The sequence below is a fragment of the Nymphaea colorata genome, chromosome 3 (assembly GCF_008831285.2).
Source record: "Nymphaea colorata isolate Beijing-Zhang1983 chromosome 3, ASM883128v2, whole genome shotgun sequence".
NCBI classification, from domain to species: Eukaryota; Viridiplantae; Streptophyta; class Magnoliopsida; order Nymphaeales; family Nymphaeaceae; genus Nymphaea; species Nymphaea colorata.
This window is the reverse complement of record NC_045140.1, coordinates 25,879,176-25,904,854: the sequence shown is the minus strand read 5'-3', so window position 1 is coordinate 25,904,854 and position 25,679 is coordinate 25,879,176. Positions and strand designations below refer to the sequence as shown.

Sequence of the window (25,679 nt, the reverse complement as noted above, 5' to 3'; positions counted from 1 at the left end):
GTTACCAAATTTGGGTCGCCTGAAAGATCTGATCCAAATGTGCCATCTACAACACACATATACAAATAGTTAACATGCTCTCAATATATTGTTTCTCATGAGGCTTCTGATGAATTCCAAACAAATATTTGAAATATACAACTTTGGACCACATTCAGTACTGAAAACACAATTGCTAAAGGAAAATCCTTTACCGTGCGGTGAGTGATCCGAGAGAGGGGAGACCCATCCAAGTAACGCATAATAGCACGTTAATAGCCAACCAAAACTCTTTTTTTGTCTTTTTATTGTTTAGATACATGAAGAAAACTGAAATCAATTATGAACGAGAGAACCAACTGAACATTGGTAGCAGCACAACTTTTTCTTCTCAAAATACACTTTTTCCTGTACTTAAGAACGACCTGAAAAAACATTCACCAGATCAATTTTGTGACAAGAGAATAACTTTTGTAATATGACTGACGCGTTTGCATGTAATATAGAATTCAATTCACAAGAACATATTGCAAAGACAAGACAAAATCAAGCCTGTTTATTTATTCGTGGCATCTTCCACTTCAAATCAGGAAGAAGAGGAAAAACACACAAGTTTAGGCAAAGCAAATAGGACATAAATAAGAAAAAAGTAGCTAGGGATACATCATTTTCATGTGGAAGGAAGATTCATATAAGGAAGAGTACCAATCCAAAGACGACTTCATGAGGTCCAGGAAACCAAGGAGCAAGATTCATATATCATAAATCAACATTTCGAGAGATCTCATCGCATCAGTTTCCAAGGCGAAGACAACTGAAAGGCTGCCATCATCGGAAGGGCTAGGCAGAATGTACCCCAAACCATCGACGCTTAGGACCACGGTCCCCATATAGATCGGTTTTCCCCACCCAAAATCAGCATCGTAGATCGGCAGCCTGCCCCAACTAGCAATGCTCAATCCCGACCTTTTTTGGTGGCCACCCCTATCAACCACCACATTCAGGTCAGGGTGCAGCTCGAGGTAGTCGAGTGCTGACCGCAAGTAATCGTCATCCATCCTCAGCAATGCATCGTGGACCTTGCTGGCAGCATAATGCATAGGTTGCGATTTGAGATCGCTGGAGACCAGTGGCACATCCACAATGTAGACCACATTCCCGAAGTAGTAGTTTGGGATCTCCGGCCGGAGTCTTTTCCGGCCATCTACGGAAACCGTTAACTTGGTTTGCTGCTGATCATCAAGGCCTCTGGCCAGGGTAACACACCTCCAGATGTGCACAACCAGACTGTTAAAAGTAGTATACCTGATAGTGCTATTGTCACCTTCCTTGACCTTCTCCTTGAGCCTGGCTAGTTGGTCTCTGCTGAATCTGAAAATTGCCCCGGTGAATTGAGTATTTTGGGGTTTTTGTTCCGACGAATCCTTTGCAGGTACAATGGGTTCCGACGCCAAGGATGGCTTGAACACTGGGTGCTCAAAGGCGGGCCTTGGCGGGTTCCTTGCCCTTAAGATGGTCCGCTCTGTGATTGGGGGGGTGGGGCAAGTTACCTCCCTGCCACGAGCCACATCAGACCACGAGTTCATAAAATGTATGAACCCACATGCATCGACCACCGTATGATGAAAAGCAACCCCGAGACAGACTCCTCCGCATTTGAAGAATGTGACCTGTCATTTTAATGATCAAACGAGCCATCAATGCATTTGGATCAACCAGCCATACTTTTGATGTTGAAATGGCCAAACTGCTAAACCATTTTCGGTGGAGAAATAATCGGACCTCCTACCTTGCCCGTCTTCCTAAATTAAATTGGATATATCTTACTGCCTATGTAAGCACCAAAAAGCGGAATCTGAGGAAGGGTGGGGACTTGTGCATTGATAGGATATGTCTTCTTGCCCAACTAATAGATTTGGTAAAAAAATTGAGATTCCATTGGTAATTATGTTTGGATTTAATACTAAGTCACTTATCCTACCTTGATATGCTTGACTAGAATTTCATACGATACACTTGGATCTCAAGGCGAGGCTAATCTGAAATCCCCTTTATGCGGGACCATAGAGCAAAGACACTAGATTTCAACATCATGTGAAAAGAGGATTTGAGATCCTCCATTATATATATATAATAATCTCATCAGTTCTAATATTGGTTACATGTCCTTGGCCTAATTAAGTGAAACAATGAGATGCCAATTACTAATTGTTACCTGAAGCATGAGGAGAGGGTAGGAGGAGATGTCTTGATTTTGGTAGTCAACTTCAGGGATCAACTGCCTGAGCTCCATGGAGGGAGCAAAGTCTCCAAAATCATCTATCTCACCCTCTGCATCTGCCTCCACAAAGAGAACGCCACCTCCGTTGCACTCGATCTCCAATGGGCCATCCTCGCGGCGGCGTAGTCTTCCAGCGAGAGGATAGAAGTGAACGAGAGCTCTACCCAAAGACTCTTTCATCACTTTACTGTCGAAGAAGTTGTTGCTGCCGTTTGGTCTGTAAAAGTAGATGCACGGGACATGAACCATGAGCATTGTGTGGTCCAAATTTGAGAGCCATAGCCCATGTCGAGGCGTCTCACTGGAAGGAGGGACCAAGGTTGAATCTCTCATGACAATTTTCATTTTTCCTGCACAATGAAGAATATCATAAAATAACAATGTTTTCCTAAGCTTTGAAACTGTTTTAAAAAAATCCTTCCAGGAAAAGTCCTTCAGTATGTTTGGATTATGATATTTACCACATTTTTACAATTTTCCTTATCTATGGCAATAAGGTTGTTCTGGGGAGCAGAAAGTTAACAACCTACTACTCGAAAAAAATTTGAAGGTCCCTCCTACTTTTTTTGGTCCACAAAAATAGTATCCACAGGATTCGAACATGCTACGCCCCTTTTACATGCCCACCTGATCAGTTATATTGCGCCTCGTGAGACATGTCAATAAGGTCCTTATGGTTAATTATCAGTACATTTAATATGTATATTTCCATTGCTTTTCAGGTCTTCGGTTGAATCAGGACTTAGGTGGATGTCTATCAATTAGAGTATCTCAATCCCAATTTTTTATGGTCCAGAGAAGTAGTAACCACATGAATCGAACATGTTACATGCCTTTTACATGCCCGCTTGCTTGACCAGCCATATTACGCCCCTTGAGGCATGCCACTAAGGTCCTTGTGGTTAATTATCAGTATGTTTATTTTGCATAAGAGTCCTTCATGAAATTGTTTAAGGATAGAATTGAGCAAAAACCAAAAAATTGGCATGCTTTTGGAGATAATAATAATAGTAAGAGAAGCACTGTTATACTATATTCAAATGAGCAAACAATGTCTACTTTTCAATGTAACAAAGTCTTCTCCATGTAAAAATGATCAGTTTGCCCTTTCATTAAGGGGCCGTTTGATGGGTGGAAAAATGAAAACAGAAAGAAATTTCTAGAAATTTATTTTTGGAATTGAAGAATTGAAAATAAAATTCCTTTTTTCTAAAACCTGTTTGTTATAGAGAAATTATTTTTTTTAAAAAAAATTTCTTCGTTTGGAAGGAGGAAGAAGAGAAGGAGGGAGGAGGAAGAAGGGAGCGAAGGAGGAAGAAGAGAAGGAGGGAGGAGGAAGAAGGGAGCGAAGGAGAAAGAAGGGAAGGGAAGGGAAGTGGGGGAGGAGGAGGAAGGGAAGGAGGGAGGAAGAAGAAGGGAGCGAGGGAAGAAGAGGAGGAAGAAGGGAAGGGAAGGGAAGGGAGGAGGAGGAAGAAGGAAAGGGAGGAGGAGGAAGACGATGGAAAGAGGAAGAAGGGAGGCCGAGGAAAGATGATGCCCTTTCCCCTTCGTTCCCTTCTTCCTCCTTCTTCTTCCCTCGCTCCCTTCTTCCTCCTCCCTCCTTCCCTTCCTCCTCCTCCCTCCCTTCCCTTCCCTTCCCTTCCCTTCTTCCTCCTCCTCCCTTCCCTTCTTCCTCCCTCGCTCTTCCTCTTTCTTCCTCTTTCCCCTTCGTTCTTCCTCCTTCTTCCTCTTTCCCCTTCGTTCTTCCTCTTTCGTGCTGCGCTGGTGAGGAGATGCCCAATCAAGCTGGTGGTGAGAATGCTGTGCAGGAGGAAGACGATGCTGGGCGTGAGGAAGACGATGTTGTGCAGGAGGAAGATGAGAAGCAGAGAGGCTGAACGCGAGGAGAAGCCCCAACGGCGTAAAAAAAAACCTGGAAAAATATTTTCACCCCTTGCGGTGGAAATATTTTTTCGAAAATATATTTCAGATTCCACCTTTTAACGGACAAAAAAAAATTCCATGTTTGACAATGTGGAAAAATTTTAAAATTTTGAAAATTTTTTCGTCAGCTACATTAGATTTCCAGCCCATCAAACACCCCCTAAGGATGGCTGCGCCACGGCGCCGAACAAGAATCAATAAAATGGGATGATATTGTGTAGAAAAATAACAAACTTTTTCACTGTTTAATTGGGAATTTCTTGATATAAACTGCACAGGAGACTTAACAAACAAACTACTTATTGATTCCGTTGATTTTTTTCTACAACACTATGGCTATGTGTCTTACAAATTATTTTAAACTATATTCCCTCCAATCTAAAATTTGACCTTTTATCAATAACAAAAAGTAAAATAACGATATTAACTGTGGATCTTAGGTCTGATCTAGATCCTTAGTTTGATGAGCAATGGATTTGACAATGGTCCTTTTGCCACACAAGTAAAAATATGCCACATTATCAGATCTATGAATTTCAAATATGGAGTAATCAAGTGCCCCAAAGAGTATCTGTAACTCATAGACTTTACTTACAAAATACGTGTGTGCACACGGACATAGATTTAACCTATCCTTCTAAATTCCAAACAAATATTTGAATTATATACCTTGAAGCCACATCCAGTTCTAAACAACTCAAGTAGCATGTTGTGACCTATCCCTAGACGTACCCAATGACTTAGGCAATGCATGCCCAATTGAGTGATAAGTGTGCCCATTCAGTGATGCTCACATGAATGATAAACTTAAATTCCGTATCTTCCAAATCTAGATCAGATATTGCATTTAGAGCTGGTTCTTAAGGTCTGGATTCAAGACATAAATGAATAAAAAAGAACAGAAAAACCACATGCACGAAAACAAAAGACATGCAAACATAGAGAGCGACAAATAGAAAAAGGAACACAAAGGCAGAGAAAGGCAAGAAATATCGTTTCGAAATTGAGAGTTGAGCATTTTGGAAAAGGTTCAACAAGAAATGAGTAAGTAAGCACAACTCAAGAGGGCAAGCGTGAAGCGGAAGTCTCCCTAGGCGAGCAGATGATCGACCTTAACATTAGCACTAAATCAAGAGCGAATAAGAATGACGGTTACTGAAGCACAAGTGCAGAACCGCATATTTAAGGACGGTTAGGTTTGGACAATCTCCCATTTCTGGTTAGATCTAACCACATAAATTGCTGGGCATAAACCGGCAATGGCACGGTGACATGTAGGAGAGAAAAATTGCTTGGTGGTGTCAAAAAAAAAAAAAAAAGTGTTTTTTCTGGGTTCATGTGGGCAATTGCCCTCATGTTGCCCACACCTTCCTTTGCTTCTGCCTGCCATCACAACTTTCAAGGTTTTACCTTGCCCGGTCTTTCAAATGATGGGGGCCTTTCAAGAGCCACTAACTTGTAATATGATGCTATGGCATCCCTGGACAAGTTGATTTATGATATATGAATCTCGCTCCCAAGTTTCTTGTGCAAAATTGTGGATCAACACAAGATAGAGAGGACAATCACACAAAAACAAAATTGAGTGATAAGTGTGCCCATTCAGTGATGCTCACATGAATGATAAACTTAAATTCTGCATCTTCTAAATCTAGATCAGATATTGCACTTAGAAGAACTGCTTCTTAAGCTCTGGATTCAAGATATAAATGGATAAAAAAGAACAAAAAAGCACATGCACGAAAACAAAAGACATGCAAACATAGAGAGCGCCAAATAGAAAAAGGGACACAAAGGCAGAGAAAGGGAAGAAATATTGTTTTGAAATTGGGAGTTGAGCATTTTGGAAAAGGCTCAACAAGAATTGAGCGAGGAGGCACAACTCACGAGGGCAAGGCAAGAGTGATGCAGAAGTCTCCCTGGGCAAGCAGAAGATCGAGCAAGGGAGACCTTAACACTAGCACTATATATGGAGAGCGAATAGGAATGACAGATATCGAAGGAGAAGTAGTGAACCGCGTATTTAAGGACGGTTAGGTTTGGATAATCCCGCGATGACATGTGGGCCTAACCACCAAACATAATTGTGTATCAAAGACCGTCAGATCTTTCCGCGCATCCCTACTCATAATTTACAACTTTATGGAACCTACCTACCATCCGTAGCTATAAATTTTTTGCTAAATGGTGGTACTAGTGCTTTTTGTAGGCAATTGCCTTTGTGTTGTTTACACATGCCTTGGCCTCTGCTTGCCATCACAACTTTCCAAGCTTTGGTGTCCATCTTATCTTGCCCACTCTTTCAAATCATGGGGGCCTTATTTCTTCTGCAAAATTGTGGATCAACACATGCAATCACAAAAAAGAAAAAAGAAAAACGTGCAATGGAGGAGCCAGCCTAAGGGCACTTGTGTTGGTTATACAACATTGGTGTGGGCGCCACATATAACTTATGGAACCTACCACCGGCGGTGGAGCTATAAATTTTTAGTTAAAAGATATAGTAATAAATTTTGAAATTTTAATAGACGTCAACATGTAGGTGAGAAAAATTGCTCGGTGGTGTCAATGTAAAACTAAGTGCTTTTTGTGGGTTCATGTAGGCAATTGCCCTCCCTCATGTTGCCCACACTTGCCTTTGCCTCTGCCTGTTCAAGGTTTGGTGTCCATCTTTGGGTGGCCTTTTGATAGCCATTAACTTGTAATATGATGCTATGGCATCCCTGGACAAGTTGATTTATGATATATGAATCTCTCCTACAAGTTTCTTGTGCAAAATTGTGGATCAACAACACATGATGGAGAAGACAATAAAAAAAAAGGAAAAAAAAAAAAAACTTGCCATGATGGAGCCAGGATTTTTCAGCCAGGGGCACTTGTGTTGGTTTTACAAGAGGCGCCATATGTATGTGCCTTTGAAAACATTAAAATGATTGAATTAGTGCCCCCTTCTGCCAAAATTTCTGGCTTTGCTAGTGGAAAGGCCATGCGACCTGTTACCAGGGGGGGCGCTCGGGCCATCGGGTGAGCCCAGGAATTTTTTTTTTCATTGAAAAAATCATTTTTTTTTTAGTTTGGCCCGACCGGTCGCTTGTCGTTCCTCTTGGCCCGACCCTAGCCCGACCCACAAATCGTCTTGGCCCGACCCTAGAAAAAATCCTGGCTCCGCCCCTACGTGCTACATATAGAATCAGAGAATAGAGCACTTGTTCCATTCTGTATGGTCTCTGGAAGTCCCCAAACACCATGAAAAATGCCGATCGAAAATCAACCGAATCAATCATGGCCTTCTCTTTGTTGAGGCAGATGAACATAGCCTTCTATTATTTTGGATACTTTGTTCTATTGGCGGAAGCTGGGGATTTTTTAATTGAGGGACACTAATTTAAATGAACAACTTGTTATGGGCATCAACATATAAATTAGGATTTTTTGAAGGATTGTTGTTGGGCAAATGCACACACCAGCTCACATGTGGCTGCACCACTGCAGTTGACTAGTAAGACATCTCCTCCTACCCTTCAAGTGACAAGTAATATCTTCACCATGGTTTGGCCAAAACTTTACTCATTCACGAATTCGTAACTATGATTATATCTTCGGGGATGGCATGAGTGGGTTTCCCACACCTGCTTTTGCCTTTGGTACATAAACTGGTGATATACGACGTCTTTATATATGAAATTCAATGTGTAATACAAAATGAAATTTTTTATAGGGACAATAAAGGAATCCACAAAAAGAAGATGTGGGGATTTAATAAATGTAAAATTTTGTCAATCTTTATATGTATATCATTACGACCAATTACTCTTTTAAGTAGCAAAAAAACATTTTTATTTTTTGTGTTTCGTTTATAGTGTTATCTCGTTATCTTATTAATATTTTATTATCTTATAAACATTATTTCATATTTATGTTTAGCATTATCTCATACATCCATTTGTTATCTCGTTATCTCATATGCCTTTTATTATATCATAAATAATATCTGATACTTATTTGTTCTTTCATAATTATTTGTTATTTCACGCATATGCATATTCATATGCAAATGCATTCATATGCAATGTTTGAGTATAAAAATAAAGTTCACATCCAACTACATACATGAACAAAAACTTGCTCTCTTATATGGTCTTTTTCAATCGCTTTAATGTTTAAACTGCCTAAAATGTTTTGAATAAATATCTTTTGATAAAGTGAAGTTAAGTTCTTCTTTTAGTTTTCATTTAGGGGCCGTTTGATGGCCTGAAAATATATTTTTGAAAATATATTTCTAGAAATGTAGGAAATGAAAAAATGGAATAGGAAAAATATTTCCAATTCCAATTTGAGTGTGCCTGTGATGACTCATAAATATATTTTCAATTCTATATTTCTGAGTTTGATGGTACAGAAATATATTTCCAGAATTTCAGATTTGTAAAACCAAATTCATTCTCCAAATCATCAACATCATCTTCCTCCCCTTCAACATCATCTTCCTCCTCATTCTCCAAATCATCAACATCATCTTCCTCCTCATCCCCTTAAATAATCCAGAATTGTTACAAGGACAGAAGGCTATTTCTTCTGGTTATGCAAGTAAACTTTCTAAACAATCTTCCGCAATTGGCTACTATTCTTACTTTTCTCAGGCAAACTGAAACACACAGGGCCTTGTATCATCCTACACGGCTACTCCTCTGCACTTCCAGCAGCAAAGGGAACTGAATTTTGTCATTAACTTTGCTTACTGGACTTACGCATTTTCTTCGAGGATCAGAATAACATATAAATCAGTGGAACTTATTTCAAGAAGGCAGCATATCAGCTGGACATATAAGCTGAAGAAAAGGCGAACTAATGGAAACTTACCCTTATGACGTTTGTATCTAGTCCTGCACTGCAGGCACGCCTGAGTGCCCTCTCTCCTTTCATACTGGATGACAAAAACATCCATCCACACCACAGAGAAAGTGTTAAGAAGATGACAGAGGCATCTCCCAAGCGAAGAACAGGGACCTCCATGGCTGGATGTCGGACTTAGATTCTCGGGGGAAGCCCTGGCAAGACTACTCCTGCCATCGTGACAGGGGACCCTCTGTTGCCAAACCACACAACCACAGAGAGAGGGAGAAAAAACAGAACAAAATGAGAGAGAATTTGTTAATGGGAGAGATTAGAACGTCCTGAGTTCCATGAGCAAATATGGTATAAGAGAGCATGTAATGAAAAATGTTACCAAGCAAAATCATCAAGAGTGTCCCAATCTGCATTCCTGAGAAATTAACAACGCAGAGAAGGAAAAGAGGTCAAATGAAAACGCGCCCAAAACCAACATATCCATAATTTGAAAGGGTTGTTTTCTTGTTTGGATAGAGGGTTGTGGAAGAAATGAAGGTTAGAAAGAGAGAGGAAGGAGAGAAGGGGGCCATGGGTTTTGCTTAAAAACAAAACTCTCGGCCTCCATGGCTTAGGGTTTGAGAAAAATTCAGAAGCCTCGGTTGCCATGGCCGATGGTTACAAAGAGAGAGAGAGAGAGTTGAGAGTGAAAGATGTTGACAGTCGCCGAAAGATCTTCTCATCGGTCTACTTGCCATCGTCGCCATCGACATTGGCTGCTTTCTTCTTCATAATCGAACAACAAAAGCCCACCACGAAGGAAGGAGGAGCGTGAGAGGGCGAGAGAGACGACGAAGGGAGGCAGGAGGAAGGCGACTCTGCGGGCCTGCGGCAGGAGAAAGGTGAGGAGGCAGCAGTAGGAGGAAGATGCGCGAGCCCTGACCGGCAGAAAAATAAACCCGGAAATATGTTTCCACCCCTCGCGGTGGAAACATGTTTCCGGAAATATTTTTTCTGAAACGAGTTTAACGGCTCCAAAAAAAAATTTTTTCGTGTTGGATGAAACCGAAAATTTTCTAAAATTTGAAATTTTTTTCTTGTGGTACAGGATATTTCCTGCCCGTCAAACGGGCCCTTAGGGTTAAAGCGGCCCTCGCTGGGGGAAGAAAGCTCCAAACCGGGCCAAAAATGCTCCTCTTAACTCGACCTGCAAGGCTCGCTCTTAAAAAAAAATCATGCTCCTTCCTGAGAACAATGAACCTTTATTAATGTCTTGTAAAGTTCTTCTTTCGACTTTCCTTTTTAGGGTGAAAGCGGCCCTCGCTTGTGGGAAGAAAGCTTCAATCGGGCCAAAGAACAATGAACCCTCATCAATAATACCAGCGCCTCTTTCTGAGAGCAGTGGTGGCTGCCATTTACTACGAGTACCTCTCTCTCACTTGTCTTCTTTCGCACAGAAGCTTATCCTCAGATCTATACGTTGAAGGTAAACAATGCTTCTCCCTCCCTCTCTAATTCATGCATTTAAGTTCTTGTGCACCGGTCTCTATCTGATGGTGAGCGGAGTTTTTGTCCGACTTACTATCCTTTTACAGCTCCCAACTTCTCGCAGAAATAGAAAGCACTCGAAGATTTGGTTTCTAGTTCAAAGTGAACGAAGTATATATATCATGGCCTCATTAAGGTTCTTGACAAGGATTTGGAACCATGAAACCGTTGATGAGAAAAGAGACCAGGAGCAGTAAAATAACTGTTGATCTTTCCATATTTATGCCATTGGATCTTTACATTAAGGCAGAAAAATGAAAATCACGCTGAAAAACTCAACCACGGTCCTCCTCCCTCCGAGGGTGACTCCGAAGCATGGCCCGTGGATCACAAATCTGGATCATCAGGATTCATGCTTCAAGCGTCTACTTTTACAGAGCAAATGGCAGTGCCGACTTCTTCGACACCAAAGTGACGAAAGAATCGCCGGGCAGAGATCTCGTTCCGTTCTACCCCGTCCCCGGAAGACTCCGCCTCCCCACAGACGGTCGATTGCAGATCGACTGCAATGAAACATGATGTTCTCTCTGTTGAGGCAGAGGCGGAGGGTAGCAGGAGATTTTTCTCCCATCGCCGAGCTCAGGCAGCTGATTCCCACGGTTGATTACACAGATGATATATCTTCCTACCCTCTTTTGCTCATTCAGATAAATTACCGTCCAAATTAATTAATTTTTCCTTAAGCAGTCAATATGCATGCATTACATGCTTGGCCTTTCAATAATGGCAAAGTTGGTAGGCCACAAACGTCACATGAGAAGCGTGTTTTTTTTTTTTGAAAAGAGCCTGCAAGTTGCCAAAGATAAAAAAATCTAAAAAAAAAAAGCTTATAAAAAGACCTATCCGATCATTATGGATTGTCTCAAAAAGGAGAGAGAGAGAGAGAGAGATTTTCATTTTTGATATTTTTAGGTTAAAAAATAAGTAATTTTGGCGTTTTACTTGACTGACCCGTTTTTAGCATTTTAAACGTATTTATTTAATAATGCGTGCTTTATGTAAGAATGTTTTTAATTAATCTTCTTGATTTGGCAGGTCACTTTGGTGGATTGGGTCTCGGTGTTGGCATGCATCATACCATGACCGACGGGTTTGGTGCCCTGCACTTTGTGGACATTTGTCCGATCTGGCGCGGCATGATGTAAAATCTCTCCCTCTCGCTGATCAATCCTGCTTAAGGGCAAGAGAACCATCCTTTGAGATTTTAGCTGGCCATGTTTGGAGATGCGTCACTGTGCCCAGAGGCCTAGAGCCCGACCAGGAAATCAAGTTATATATCTCCTCAGATGACTTCGGCCTGAGATCTAGATGCAGTACTTTGGGAACGTCATCTTTCCCCTGGCACCGATAGCTATCGCCGGCGATCTCACGTCGGGGACTGTCCGCCATGGTGCCGGCAAGATCCACGACCTGGCGTATATAAACATCTGATAGGGTTCAGATTTAGATTGGATTTTGTTTTAAACAAATATGCTGTTGCTCTTACAGTTTAAAAATTGAGTACATTCGGTTTAAAAATTACAGTTTAAAAACAGGGACGTAGTCACGTAGTACCACCAGAGGAACAGTTGTTGAAGGATAAGTATTGATCCCATTTTCTCTTTCACCGACAATCCTAATATTTTAGAGAAGGGCTAAGATGTCAGATCATTCATGAATCTGTCAGATCATTCATGAGTCTAATGAAGAAGCTTTTAATTTTTCATGAGTAGGGTCCATTAAAGTTTTTAAATTTTTACTTGGCTCAAATATTATTTTTTAATATTTTTATGAAAGATAAGTGAAATTTTATGGCTCACCCTTTGTGACCGGTGAAAAGGAGATGAAAATGCAGCGCATCTTCTTCAATGGAACTCCGTGCCCTTAAAAAAAATGGGAAAAAAAAATTATTAAGTTAATGGTTTTAATGGAATAAGTAAGTTCCTTTGACAAAAGCAATATTAAATTAATGCAGGAGTTATTATTGCGCAGGCACACAACCCATCGGCGTCGTCTAAGCACCCGTGTCCTCCGGGTATTGGATCTTGATTCTGGACACGAGTCGTGCTGTCCCGGAACCATATCCGTAGTCGTGCTGCCCCCCCAAAAAAAACTACAGTTAAATACATTTTTAAAAATATAATGATATAGTTCGGTTAGAAGTTAAAAGCTCTTGGCGTTGGAACGCCTTTGTAACAGAACATTTATAGCAACCGAATTAAACGGTGAAGGCCCTTATTTCTAATTGCTTTATTTATTCGTCATTATCATTTAATATGCTTTCACATTGAGCTATGTCAAACGTTCGATTACCATTTAATAAATAATCTTTACGTGTCATCGTCTCTGGTTGAAAATCATAAAAAACAAAACATGAGCTTCACCTTCAGACCCCTGCATGGATCCCTACCATAATTAATACTCAGAATTCATATCCCTACCAATTTGTCAGTATTTTTCTCTATGTAATTCTTTAAATGATAAAGGAATGTTGCTTCCCACAAAATAATTCAATATTGTTCATCAATAATGGTGTTTGGAAATCTCATCTGAAGGTATATGTGTATTTTGTTTAATCCGATCGCCGGAAGACTCCGGCACGGTGAAGGCGGCCGCCTGGAGATCGACTGCAATGGCTGTGGTGACCTCTTCGTGGAAGAGGGCAAGTTAGATGATTTGGAGATTTTGCTGCCACCATGGGGATGAGGCAGCTAATTCCTAAGGTTGACTTCTCTGATGACATATCATCTTCTTACCCTCCCTTGGTCCTTCAGGTAACGAACGAGCCTTCAATTTTGCGTTTGCTTTGCTTTAACGCAAGAAGGTGCTCACAAATGTAACGCCCTTTTTAGTGTATAAGCTAAAGGGAAAGGAAGGATTTAAGGGTTTTTTTTTCCTAAAAATATAAATAATTTTAATATAAAAAACTAATTTAAACATTTGTCCCACTATGTAAAAGACAGAGGATATGAACCAAAACTCATATTTAAATTACTCTCTCCCTTCCTTTTTCTCCCTACAGATACAAACCGGCTAAAAACCTAAGTATAATGCAAGAAAATACACAATAAAACATGTCTACAAACCAAAAAAGTGCTTCACCTGTCTTTTGTCTCTCATGTTTTTCTCTCTCTCCCTATAGATATAGACCACTTAGAATCCTCATATTATAAAAGGAAATATCGTTCTATCATCAACAACAAATTAAGAACCTAACTGAAGGGTAAGTTTTCAATTCATTGAATACAAACGACCTGAAAGTTATTAGATACATGTCTTCATAAGGAATTAAACATACATATAAAAAAAACATCGTCATAGTCACATTACAAAAAGGAAAATATAAAGATTCATGATTTGAAAATGATAACAGTCGCATGAAATTGATGAAGCTATTGACCCAGTTAATCAGCCCAACCTCAAGGAGGAATGCCCTCAATCCCAGCCAGACAAGACGTTCTTGCATTTCCAAGTTTTCATTAGAAGGCATAAAAAATAAAGGAAGAATAACTAAGCCATACTGTCTCCCACACATACACACATGTTATCGAATAGTTATCATCAACTTCTCTAATACTTTAATCTTCCTCCTTTGATTTTATGGTGATCAATCGACTGTGATAGCAGCTATATCCCTCACATGATTTCGACTAAAATATCTTTGGCGCAGCCCTGGCCCATCGCCTTGCTCCCTCTGCTTATATAAATTGGATCACTTAATGTCCTAATCGACGATTTAGTTGAGTCAGTGGCACAGTAGAAAAATTAGTTAAAGGACAGCATCTGTTTAAATGCATTTATATGACATTAATCGATCAATTATGGTTGATTAAAAGCATTTATATTTGAAGGGGCACTTATATATATATATATATATATGTACGAAAATAAATATTAAATTTGATAATGTAAAAATAAATAAATTTTAAAGAGCTGCCCACACCAACCAACACTTGGCTATGCAAAGTAAAGAAATATGTTCTGGCTTTTCCATAAATTTTATAAAGAGCGGCGCAACTTTTCACTCAAATCGTAATTCACATAATTAAAATTAATAAAAAAAATTTATACCTTTTCTAATCATCAAGCGTTGAAATAAACTATATTTTGTGATTTTTTTTTTTTATGTTTGCATGTTCTAAAATGCATGCTGCAAAGTTTTGTTTTCCAAAAAACATCGAAGCATCAAGCATCATAAATTTACTAATGTCAAGATTTTTGCCGAAATGAGACTTTTGAAAAAAAAAAAAACCTTTTTTTTGCTTAGAAATATTTATTTTTCCCTTTTAATGACAACAAAGAAAAAAACGTAAGCAAAATTTTCTTCCTCTTGAGTTTTAAAGACAATCCAAACGTAAGCAATTTTGCGGGTTATCCAGATAAACGCAGATAAAATGGGAACTCGATGGCAGGAACCCCAGGTAATTCTTATTACCACCATATTTTCCAATTATCTCATTCCGGGCAATGGCAGAGATAGAAAGATTGGTTGGAGGGACAATCGTTTGCAAATATTTATATATGGGCGCACTCTTAGCTATATATATATATATATATATCATTTAAAAATAAAAGAATTTTAAGCAGCGGGCATAGGCAACTGCCCACACCAGCACACATGCCAGCTCACATGTGGCTATGCCACTGTGTTCGGTAAGAGTTCACACCCCAAGCGATCAAAAGTGCACAACCAGGCTGGTATACTGAGTAGTGCTAGTGTTTCCTTCATTGACCTTCCCCTTGAGCGTTCCTAGCTAGTCTCTACTAAATCTGAAAGTTGCCCCGGACAGTTGGTTAGTTTGGTGTTTTTCTTTCAATGGAACCACTGTAGGTACCCCAGGTTCCGGCGCCGAGGATGGCATGTACTCTAGGTGCTCAAAGGTGGGCCTTGGCGGGTTCCTTGCCCTTAAGATGGTCCGGTCTATGATTGGGGGGCAATTGACCTCCATGCCACGAGCCACATCGGACCAAGAATTCATAAAATGTATGGCTCCACCATGCATCCACCACTGTATGATGCATACCAACCCCCAGCCCGACTCCGCACCTAAAGAATGTGACCTAATGCAGTAAAGTATGTCAATATATTTAAATTGGATGGATATTTAACAGAACTGTTTCGAAAAATTTTGATTTTTTGAAAAAAAAAAAACAATTGTTTATATTCTGATTTGGATACATATAAACATCTGATAGGTTTCAGATTCAGATTGGATTTTGTTTTAAACAAATATCCTATTGCTCCTACAGTTGGCCACATTCAGTCCAAAATTTGGATTCAGATTTAGGAACTATTTTTCTTTATTCAAATTTGAATATGAACATATATGGTTAAATGTATATTTGATTTGAACTTGATTCATTGACATCTCTAAATTTAACAGGAGCACAGATCTTACACTAAAAAGATATAGGAATTAAGTTTTAAAAAATATAATTTGAATGTACAAGCAACTAGATTATAGGCTGAATTTGATGAAAGCAGAACCTTGCATTGAATGACCACCCCACCCACACTTTACGTATTAGTGCCCTTTGGCCAGTGGTTGAAAGACCACCACAACCATACTTTATGGTGATTTAGTTACAATCATAATATGTTACTATTATATTAATTTGCATAAATTTGAGGCTGATTAATGAAAACTGTGCACTCAATATTTCACGAATCTACCCCTGGGCAAAATAATATACTACTATTGCCAAACAAGTATCAATTTCCATCAAACCTTAATGATAAGTTGTATAAAGCTAATAGGTGTTGGGGTGTATGGGCCCGCATTGTTTACTAAATATAAACTAAAAAGCTGCTATTATTATTTTTATTTAATATTGGCCCACAAGACTTGAATTGCCCTTGTAATCTTGTAATAAATACTTAACAAGTTGTCTGACAATTTTCCATGATATATATATATATATATATAGTACGAATTTACTGTTTTACCAGACCTTACTATATTATAGTACGAATGACCACGCCCTGTCAGAGGACGGATCTGACTTGGGCTAAGATGTCAGATCATCCCATGGATCCTTACCATAACTAATACTGAATTCAGATCCCGACCATTTGGTCAGTATTTTTCTCTCTGCAAATTTTTATTACTTAATACTAGTTGAAAAGATGAATACAGGATAATTCCACGTAAATTGATTAATATAACCGTAGGCTACAAATATTGGCAACATCCTTCACTTATTCCTTTTTTTATTTTACTCTGGGAAACTACATCCAAGTAGAGAGACTTGGCCTTGGCAATAAGAAATCTTTACTCTGGAAAATAATTAAATATTGTTCGTCACTAACGGTGTTTGAAAATTTCGTCTGAAGGTATGTGTCTATATATGTATATGGACATATATCTTTCTCTCTCTATAAACTCAAAGTTCTGTTCAGCTCTTCGCCCGGCCGCAGCATTTAGTTCTGTAAGTGGCAAAACTTCTTTCAAAGATCAAATGAGCTCATCCAGACATGCATTTCTTGGTTCTTTATCATACATATGATGAAATTTATGCAGGAAAATGAGGATTACACTGAAAGATTCGACCACAGTTCTTCCAGCAAATGAGACCCCGCGACATTGCTTATGGATCTCAAATTTGGATTATGTGGCGATAAAGGCCAATGAAGGAAATAATTCCATCAGCTACAGTTCCTATGAGATGCTGTCTGGGCACGTATGGAGGTGCGTTTGCATAGCCAGAAGCCTCGACCGAGACCAAGAAATCAAGCTGTATATAGCCACGGATACAGGGTCAAACACGTTTACAGTATGATTGTGCTTAAATAAATATGCTGATTTATTTGCCAAATGCAGCAGCACTTTGTGTGATTGTATGGATTACCTTTATGTTTTCAAAAAATATGTGAATAAAAGACTTGCTTTTTTGGATGTGTAGGTGGATTTTATAAGAGCATGTTCGATTGCTTGCTTTTATTTCATGCGAAAATTTAGGTAGCCATTGGATATCACATGGAGAAAATGGTTTTAGGACAACTAGTTTAATTTTTTTTTTTTTTTTTTACTCAATCAGTTTGAAAACTGGTTCTTATGTTTTGATAATAGAACGAAATGGTTTCCAAAAATTTGTACACGTTACGACCGGCATGTATTTTTGCCTGATTTTAATTCAAGAAAATTCCAAGGGACACCAAAATGACATATTTATGACAAAAGATAGGCTAATAAAATATAGTTTCCCTCTCTCTCTCTTTTTCTCTGTACAAATACAAACCGCCTAAAATCCAAGCATAATACAAGAAAATACAAAATAAAACATGTAAAAAACATATTAGCCAAAAAAGTGCTTCACCTGTCTTATCTCTAGCTTGTTTTTTTCTCTCTCCCTATAGCTATAGACTACTTAAAATCCTCATATTATAGAAGGAAATATCGTTCTATCATCAACAACAAATTAAGAACCTAATTGAAGGGTAAGTTCTCAATTCATTGAATACGAACGACCTGAAAGTTATTAGATACATGTCTTCATAAGGAATTAAACATACATATAAATAAACATCGTAATAGTCAACCTCAAGAAAGAATGCCCTCAATCCTTGTGCATCCAACAGCCAGAGACATGAGTCAACCATCAAGCAAGAGGCGTGCACATGTTTGTGCTTTAATAAAGGATATAAGATTGGCCTTCTCAAAATTTAAAAAAAAAAATTATTTCTTTAAAATCGGTTTTTCAAACCTGGTTTCATTTTCCACCTGACCCAATTTATCAATCTTTATCATTTATTTTGATATAATATGTCCTAAAAAATCACACCAATAAGAAACTGGTTCTACAATCATTGTACATGCTTTTGAAGCATGATGTTTGCGCAGAACAGGTCTTCATATTAGAGTCCTAACTTGATCATTGGAAGGCAGGTAGACAAACATGAGGCAGACGCACCAACTTATAAACTTGTAAACTCTAAGGGATTGCAATCAAGGGAAAACGAGCACAAGTTGGCTTACAATGTACAAAGAATCAACCTACCACTATATTTTTTATACATTCTTGACAGACATTTTATACAAATGAAATTGTATTTAGAATTACTATAAAAGAGGTTGAAACAGAAAAGACTTAATCAAATTAGATAATCGCAGTGGCCTGGTGATGCTAAATGGAGATCTCATTTTTATTTTTTATGTAGTTTGATAAAAATATTCAATGCAACATGTGTAGTATTGAAAAATTTAAGAGACAATGGATCAACATATCAAATACAGGGTGAAAGTGGAAAATGATCACATCATTTGACTTTATATTTATTTTGCATTCAGTACAAGAAATTTTAGGACAGAGTGATAATCTTTATTAGACATTGCAAATAAAACGACAAAACATTCTAAATGTAATGACTATGATTTATAATTCAAAAAAGTTCATATAAAAACTTAGAGAGATTAAAGATACTATGGGAACATTTTGTATAGCACATGATATTCCCATTCCAGATATAAATGTCTAATATTTTGTCAGAGAATCACACTCTTCTCATGAACGTAATTTTATTACAGTAAGACATCATTTTCATGTCAATATTTTTATTGTTGCCATTGATTCTCAGCCGGTAGAGTTGCACAGTAGATTTAATAAGAATTCTATGGAAATACTTTGTTTGATGTCGACATTTGACCATAAAGATAAATATGAGTCGTTTAATGCACGAGATGTATAAGATTTTCTAAACTCGGATTTGATGAGTTTACGTTATCAATTGAAAAATTATAAGAATGATAATTGTCATGATCTAAGTTTTCAAAATTTGGTTACACTATCAGCTATATGTAAAGCATTGATACATAGTAAAAAGAAAGTGAATGATATCCTTACCTATACAGGTTGCTTAATATCATTCTAATGCTTCCTATCTCCACTACAACCATAGAAAGGAAATTCTCTACTATGAAACTTATTAAAACAAGGTTGCATAACAAAATGGAGGATGAATTCTTTGCAGATTGTCAATTTTTGTATATTGAGAAAGAAATTGCTCAAATGATTGATTCAAATGATATTATTGATGTCTTTTACACGATAAAAAGTCATAGAGCACAACTGCAATAGGTAAAGTATTTTGTTGCATCCTTTTTATGTTAATATTTATTTTTTAGTTGTCATAATAAATGATATAGTTTTTTTTTACATTTTATTGTTCAGGTGAATGAATGAAGATATGGAACTATTTTCAATAAAAACAAAACAAAACTGATTGTGTTACATATAAAGAATAAAAAACTGATTGTTTTAGGTAAGTAATATTTATTTTTTGGTTTTCGAGTTTATAGATGTATTTGTTTGCTACATTTTGTGTTGTGATTTTTGTATATCCACTTTATATTCACAACTAAGTCACTGTATTAAAAATAGAACATTATTTGTTTAGGACAGATCGTGCTTTGTGTTAATGGCACAAATAATTATTAAAATATACCGTAGGACAGGTCGTGCTTCACGTTCATGATGTAGGCAATTATAACGACATATGTTCACTTCTACTACATTACGATTTGCAAATACTATTTAAAGTGCGTGAGTCAATATATATATATATATATATATATATATATATATATATATATATATATATAAAACAGTTCGTTGGACCGTCTGGCACACCCCGAGAAAAAATCTTGGCTCCGCCCTAACTCCTACCGAAATGCCAAAACTCAAACGCACTTTAGGAAGGAAGAACGAAAATGGTTGCGCTTAAAGCTAAAACGTTCTAAAATCGCGAAAATGCTTTCAAGAAAGTTGGTGGGCTGATGGATGGTTTAATGGTTTGGGTATGAACAGTTAATTTGTTTGAACTCAAATTAATAATCGTATTGAAAATTTGCATTAAGTTTTTTAAATTCCGTTTATCTGATCTCCAAGAACACATAAATCTGATTCCATTTAAAACCCCACATTTTGTATCTTTATATATTAAAGTTTGAATTGGATTAGGTAATATCTGTTTAATCAAATTTAGATACTTGTTAGTTGTTATATCCAGTTATTGCTTTGATTTCGTATTCATGTTTGGTGGTCGTGTGCTGAACCTCGCAGACAAATATGTATATTTATGAAATTCAACCGGTGCTGAAACACATAAGATCTGAAATTCCCAACGAGTTGGTCCGACCCATGTTGAGTTCCGGACTTAGTTTTGGATTTGGTGATGTCCTGAACCGCATCCACCGCGAATCGGAGCTCTCGGATTACAATTTGCTTCCGTTTTGTCAGCAGATGCAACTAAAAAGTTACAGTTGTATGAATTTTGTTTCCGACTCAGGCTGAACTAATAACTCCTTACCCCTTGTTCCTTTATCAAAATATTATGAAGGCCATATACATCAGATTAAATTTCGTATTTATCTAAATATTGTTGCAAACATCAATTTAATTGATCGAATCGCACCACATTGGTTGCGGATTGGTTCGATCCATCGGCCGCTACGGCAATTCTTTAGAATTTTTAAAATTTTTTTTTCAGCTATATATTTGATTTCATTTTATTTTTTCAGAAACAAATAGAGTCGAGACAAATTGTACACGCAGCTTCTGTCAAGGGGAAGAGGGGAAGGAAACATGGCAGCCGTGAGAGTAGTAGTTAACAGTTAAAAATTATTATATAGGTTAAGTGAAAGTTTTTAAAATTTACATACAAATTTTAGCAGTAGGAGACATGGTTTATGTCTACCATTTACAAAGGCGACATGGTTGATAGCCACTTACATTATGACTTGGACTCAGATTCAGATATAGAATTAATTTCTAAAGCGGAATCCTGAGTTGAAAGCCTGCATATCCAACATTTCCATGTAACTCGATCCGAATTCCATATTTAGTTTTGGATTTGGTGACAAACTGCAAATACTGCATATTCTCTCTCTCTCTCTCTGGTTTCATTACCCGGCTCAGATCAGAGATCAGATAGAAGGCTAGATCTAATTAAAGCGAAGTCCACCTGAATTCATAGTGCGTTTGTGAACTTATGTATTTAAAACCATGAATTTAAGATCCTTCTTGTTGCCTTAATCCGTAGTGGGGATGAGGGTCTGACTATAAATCCGTAAATTAATTAAGAAATGTGAATTCGAACCAATTATTGTTGCAACCTATGCATCTTTCAAGGAAGAAACCTGAAATCCATTAATAGTGGGGATGAGGATCCTCCCTCTCTCTCTCTCTCTCTCTTCCTTGTTTCTTTTTCCTTCTTTTTGTGTGTCAACAAGAAGAAAAGGAGACCCTTCTATCAAAATCTTCAGTTGCGAGGAATCGTCTTTTCTATCATCCATAGATCTTCAGTTTCCAATTTTCACAAGGTAAGCGGCGTAGAAGAACTCATCCTCCTACTCTTTAGTTCCTTGGCAATATCTTGGTTTGAATTGTACTCGTTCTAATCTGCCATAACGCAACTCTTAATATGCACATGTTCAGCTTCTTCCTTTGGAACTTAGTAACTGTAAATAGCAGAGAGAGAGAGAGAGAGACAAGTGATGACCACCTTGCTTTGGAAAGAAACGATCTGTTTATTACCTCCGAAGAGTGATCATAATTTCAGCGACCCAAAAACCATTGTTTAGAATTTCACAATTTTTAACATGACAAACATATTTTTAAGCGAGCTAGGGCCGCTGGGGCTCGGGGTTGACAAGCTTCATCTCGGCTCTGCTTCTTTAACCCAATCTGAAAGGTGGCTTGGGATGGGCTTAAGTTGAATTCTGAACACTACTTGAACTTGGGTCGTTTATAAGTTTGAAGCGAATTTCAAATAAAAATATTTTTTTTATAATATAGAAAAAACTAACAGCAGCGAGAACATAAATTTTACTTGTGGAAAAGAAGAAAAAGTAGGCACCACTGAACCAACAGCAACCAGAATACTTTTGTCACAATCCACATGTGATATAGCATTCAATCCACAAGAGAATATTCCAAAGGCAAGATGAAATCAAGGCAGTTCATTTGTTTGTGGCATCTACCACTTCAAATCAGGAAGAAGAGGAAAAGCACACAAGTTCAGGCAAAGAAAATAGGACATAAACAAGAAGAAAGTAGCTGGGGATACATCATTTTCAAGTGGAGGAAAGATCACACAAGGAAGAGTACCAATCCAAAGACGAGATCATAAGATCCAGGAAAGCAAGGAGGAAGATTCATATAACGTAAATCAACTTTTCAAGAGATCTCATCGCATCAGTTTGCAAGGTGATGACTACCGAAAGGCTACCATCATCGGAAGGGCTAGGCAGAATGTACACCAAACCATCGACGGTTGCGACCACGGTCCCCATATGGATCGGCTTTCCCCACCCAAAATCAGCATCATAGACCGGCAGCCTGGCCATACTAGAAATGTTCAAGTCCAACCTTCTTTGGAAGCCAGCCCTGTCAACCAACTCACCCAGGTCAGGCTGCTCCTCGAGGTAGTCGAGTGCCGACCGCAAGTAATCGTCATCCATCCTCAGCAATGCATCGTGGACCTTGCTGGCAGCATAATGCATAGGTTGCGATTTGAGGTCGCCGGAGACCAGTGGCACAACCACAGTGTAGACCACATTCCCCAAGTAATAGTTTGGGATCTCCGGCCGGAGTCTTTTCCGGCCATCCACGGAAACCGTTAACTTGGTTGGCTGCAGATCATCAAGGCCTCTGGCCAGGCTAACACACCTCCAGATGTGCACAACCAGGCTGTTAATGGTAGTATACCTGGTGGTGCTATTGTCACCTTCCTTGACCTTTTCCTTGAGCCTGACTAGTTGGTCTCTGCTGAATCTGAAAATTGCCCCACAGAGTTGAGTATTTTCCGGTTTTTGTTCTGACAAAACCTCTGCAGGTAACCTGAGTTCTGGCGCCTTGTACTCGGGGTGCTCAAAGGCCGGCCTTGGTGGGTTCCTTGCCCTTAAGATGGTCCGCTCTATGATTGGTGGGCAAATTACCTCCATGTCACGAGCCACATCAGACCAAGAGTTCATAAAATGTAGGAACGCACATGCATCCGCCACCGAATGATGCATACCAACCCCAAGACAGACTCCTCCGCACCTGAAGAATGTGACCTAATGCAGTAAAAGGATGTCAATATATCTAAATTAGATAGATATTTAACAGAACTGTTTCAAAAATTTTGATTTTGAAAAAAAAAAAAAGTTTGTATCTAGATCAAATTTGGATTCAAGAAGTGACAATTGTTTATATTCTGATTTGGATATATATAAACATCTGATAAGGTTTAGATTCAGATTGGATTTTGTTTTAAACAAATATCGTTCCTACAGTTTAAAAATTGGCCACATTCGGTCTAAAATTTGGATTCAGATTTAGGAACTATTTTCTTTATTCAAATTTTAATATGAATATATATGGTTAAAGGTATATCTGATTTGAATTTGATTCATCGACATCTCTAAATGCAACAGGAGCACAGATCAAGCCTATACATGGCCTTGAACCAGCTACACTTTTGATGTTGAAATTGCAAAATGTTGACTATTGCAAAACCATTTTCCTTAGAAAAATAATGGGACCTCCAACCTTGCCTATGTTTATAAATAAATTGGATACGCCTTACTACCAAGCCCATGTCAGATTTGTCTAATCAGATCTAGTAAAGAAATAGTACTTAGGCACCAAAGTGCTCTACTAGAATTCCATATGCTTGGATCTCAAGCCCAAGGCTAATAGGAAATTCCTTTCTTGTGGGACCCATAGAGTAAACCAACACTAAATTTCACCATCATGTGAAGAAGAGGATTTGAGATCCCCACTACATATATAGAAAAAACCTCATAGTGGAGGTCCAATTGAACGGGTCATTCCTCAAATCATTGGATCTGAGATTCTTACTGATCTCAAATCACCTTTGATCTCGGTAGTGCCCACATGACTTGAATTGCCCTTGTAATATTGTTATAAATACTTAACAAGGCCCTTGTAATATTGTTATAAATACTTAACAAGTTGTCAAACTCTTATATATATATATATAAAAGAGATAACAACCATTCTACCTTTTCATAATCACCCAGCCATCTAGCCAGGATGTTCATCTTTTTTTTTCTTGTTTTTCTTTAAACTATGCATGATGGCGAATCGAACGGTCTTCAATATATATATATATATATAACCGCCATCAACCGGTCCTTTGGTTCTCGCTAGTTGGTTGCATGTCCTTGGTCAAACTAAGAGAAGAAAGCAAAGTTAGAGAAAACTTTTGAAAAGTGAGATGTCAATTACTAATTGTTACCTGAAGCATGAGGAGAGGGTAGGAGGAGATGTCTTGATTTTGGTAGTCAACTTCAGGGATCAACTGCCTGAGCTCCATGGAGGGAGCAAAGTCTCCAAAATCATCTATCTCACCCTCTGCATCTGCCTCCACAAAGAGAACGCCACCTCCGTTGCACTCGATCTCCAATGGGCCATCCTCGCGGCGGCGTAGTCTTCCAGCGAGAGGATAGAAGTGAACGAGAGCTCTACCCAAAGACTCTTTCATCACTTTACTGTCGAAGAAGTTGTTGCTGCCGTTTGGTCTATAAAAGTAGACACTGGGGACGTGAACCATGAACATTGCGCGGTCCAAATTTGAGAGCCACAGCCCATGCCGAGGGGTCTCACTAGAAGGAAGGACCAAGCTCGAATCTCGCACCATAATCTTCATTTCCTGCACAGACAAAAAAAGACGGCGAACGAAAGATAGAGAAATAGAAATAGGAACACAAGTTAAGGCAGAGAAAGCCAACAGATATTGCATATTATACATTCGGAAAAAGGTCCAACAATAATTGAGTGAGGAGGCATAACTCACGAGGGCAAATGGCAACTGAAAGTGTCCCTAGGTGAGCAGAAGATCGAGTAATTGCCTGGCCTCAATTGTAGCTCCTTCTCTTCTTCTTCTTGACACCACGAGAGAGACAGTTGTTGCTCCGCCTCTTCTTATTGGCACCGCCAGAGAGACAGTTGTTGAAAGACAGTTGTTGAAGGATAGGTATTGTTCTCATTTCCTCTTTCACCAGACCTCACTATATTGACCAAACCCTGTCAGAGGCCCGGATCTGACTTGGGCTAAGATGTCCGATCATCCCAAGGATCCTTACCACAATTAATCCTCAAAATTCAGTTCCCTACCATTTGGTCAGTATTTGTCCCT

The 25,679-nt window shown here is 38.5% G+C and overlaps 2 protein-coding genes and 1 pseudogene across 2 annotated transcripts; 1 reads left to right on the top strand and 2 right to left on the bottom strand.

Moving 5' to 3' along the window:
* Positions 1 to 506: 506 nt before the first annotated feature.
* LOC116250605 (shikimate O-hydroxycinnamoyltransferase-like) lies at positions 507 to 6,172 on the bottom strand. The gene is made up of 3 exons (XM_031624358.2): positions 6,071 to 6,172; positions 2,195 to 2,610; positions 507 to 1,649 (listed from the first exon to the last, which is right to left on the bottom strand). The coding sequence occupies exons 2-3, from the start codon at positions 2,603 to 2,605 to the stop codon at positions 732 to 734; spliced, it is 1,329 nt and encodes a 442-aa protein (XP_031480218.1). The 5' UTR covers positions 2,606 to 2,610; positions 6,071 to 6,172; the 3' UTR covers positions 507 to 731.
* Positions 6,173 to 10,576: 4,404 nt separating this feature from the next.
* Positions 10,577 to 25,679, top strand: part of LOC116250420 (shikimate O-hydroxycinnamoyltransferase-like) — a 41,937-nt pseudogene continuing 26,834 nt past the window's right edge.
* LOC116250607 (shikimate O-hydroxycinnamoyltransferase-like) lies at positions 22,466 to 25,436 on the bottom strand. The gene is made up of 3 exons (XM_031624360.2): positions 25,338 to 25,436; positions 24,780 to 25,193; positions 22,466 to 23,592 (listed from the first exon to the last, which is right to left on the bottom strand). Exons 2-3 carry the CDS (start codon positions 25,188 to 25,190, stop codon positions 22,690 to 22,692), a joined length of 1,314 nt encoding a protein of 437 aa, XP_031480220.1. The 5' UTR covers positions 25,191 to 25,193; positions 25,338 to 25,436; the 3' UTR covers positions 22,466 to 22,689.

Bases quoted from the DNA above. Each gene is read 5' to 3' on its own strand.
- LOC116250607 (XM_031624360.2), bottom strand. From the start codon at position 25,190: ATGAAGATTATGGTGCGAGATTCGAGCTTGGTCCTTCCTTCTAGTGAG. The intron at 23,593-24,779 runs GTAACAATTAGT...TTACTGCATTAG, and splicing joins ACCCTCTCCTCATGCTTCAG to GTCACATTCTTCAGGTGCGG.
- LOC116250605 (XM_031624358.2), bottom strand. From the start codon at position 2,605: ATGAAAATTGTCATGAGAGATTCAACCTTGGTCCCTCCTTCCAGTGAG. The intron at 1,650-2,194 runs GTAACAATTAGT...TTAAAATGACAG, and splicing joins ACCCTCTCCTCATGCTTCAG to GTCACATTCTTCAAATGCGG.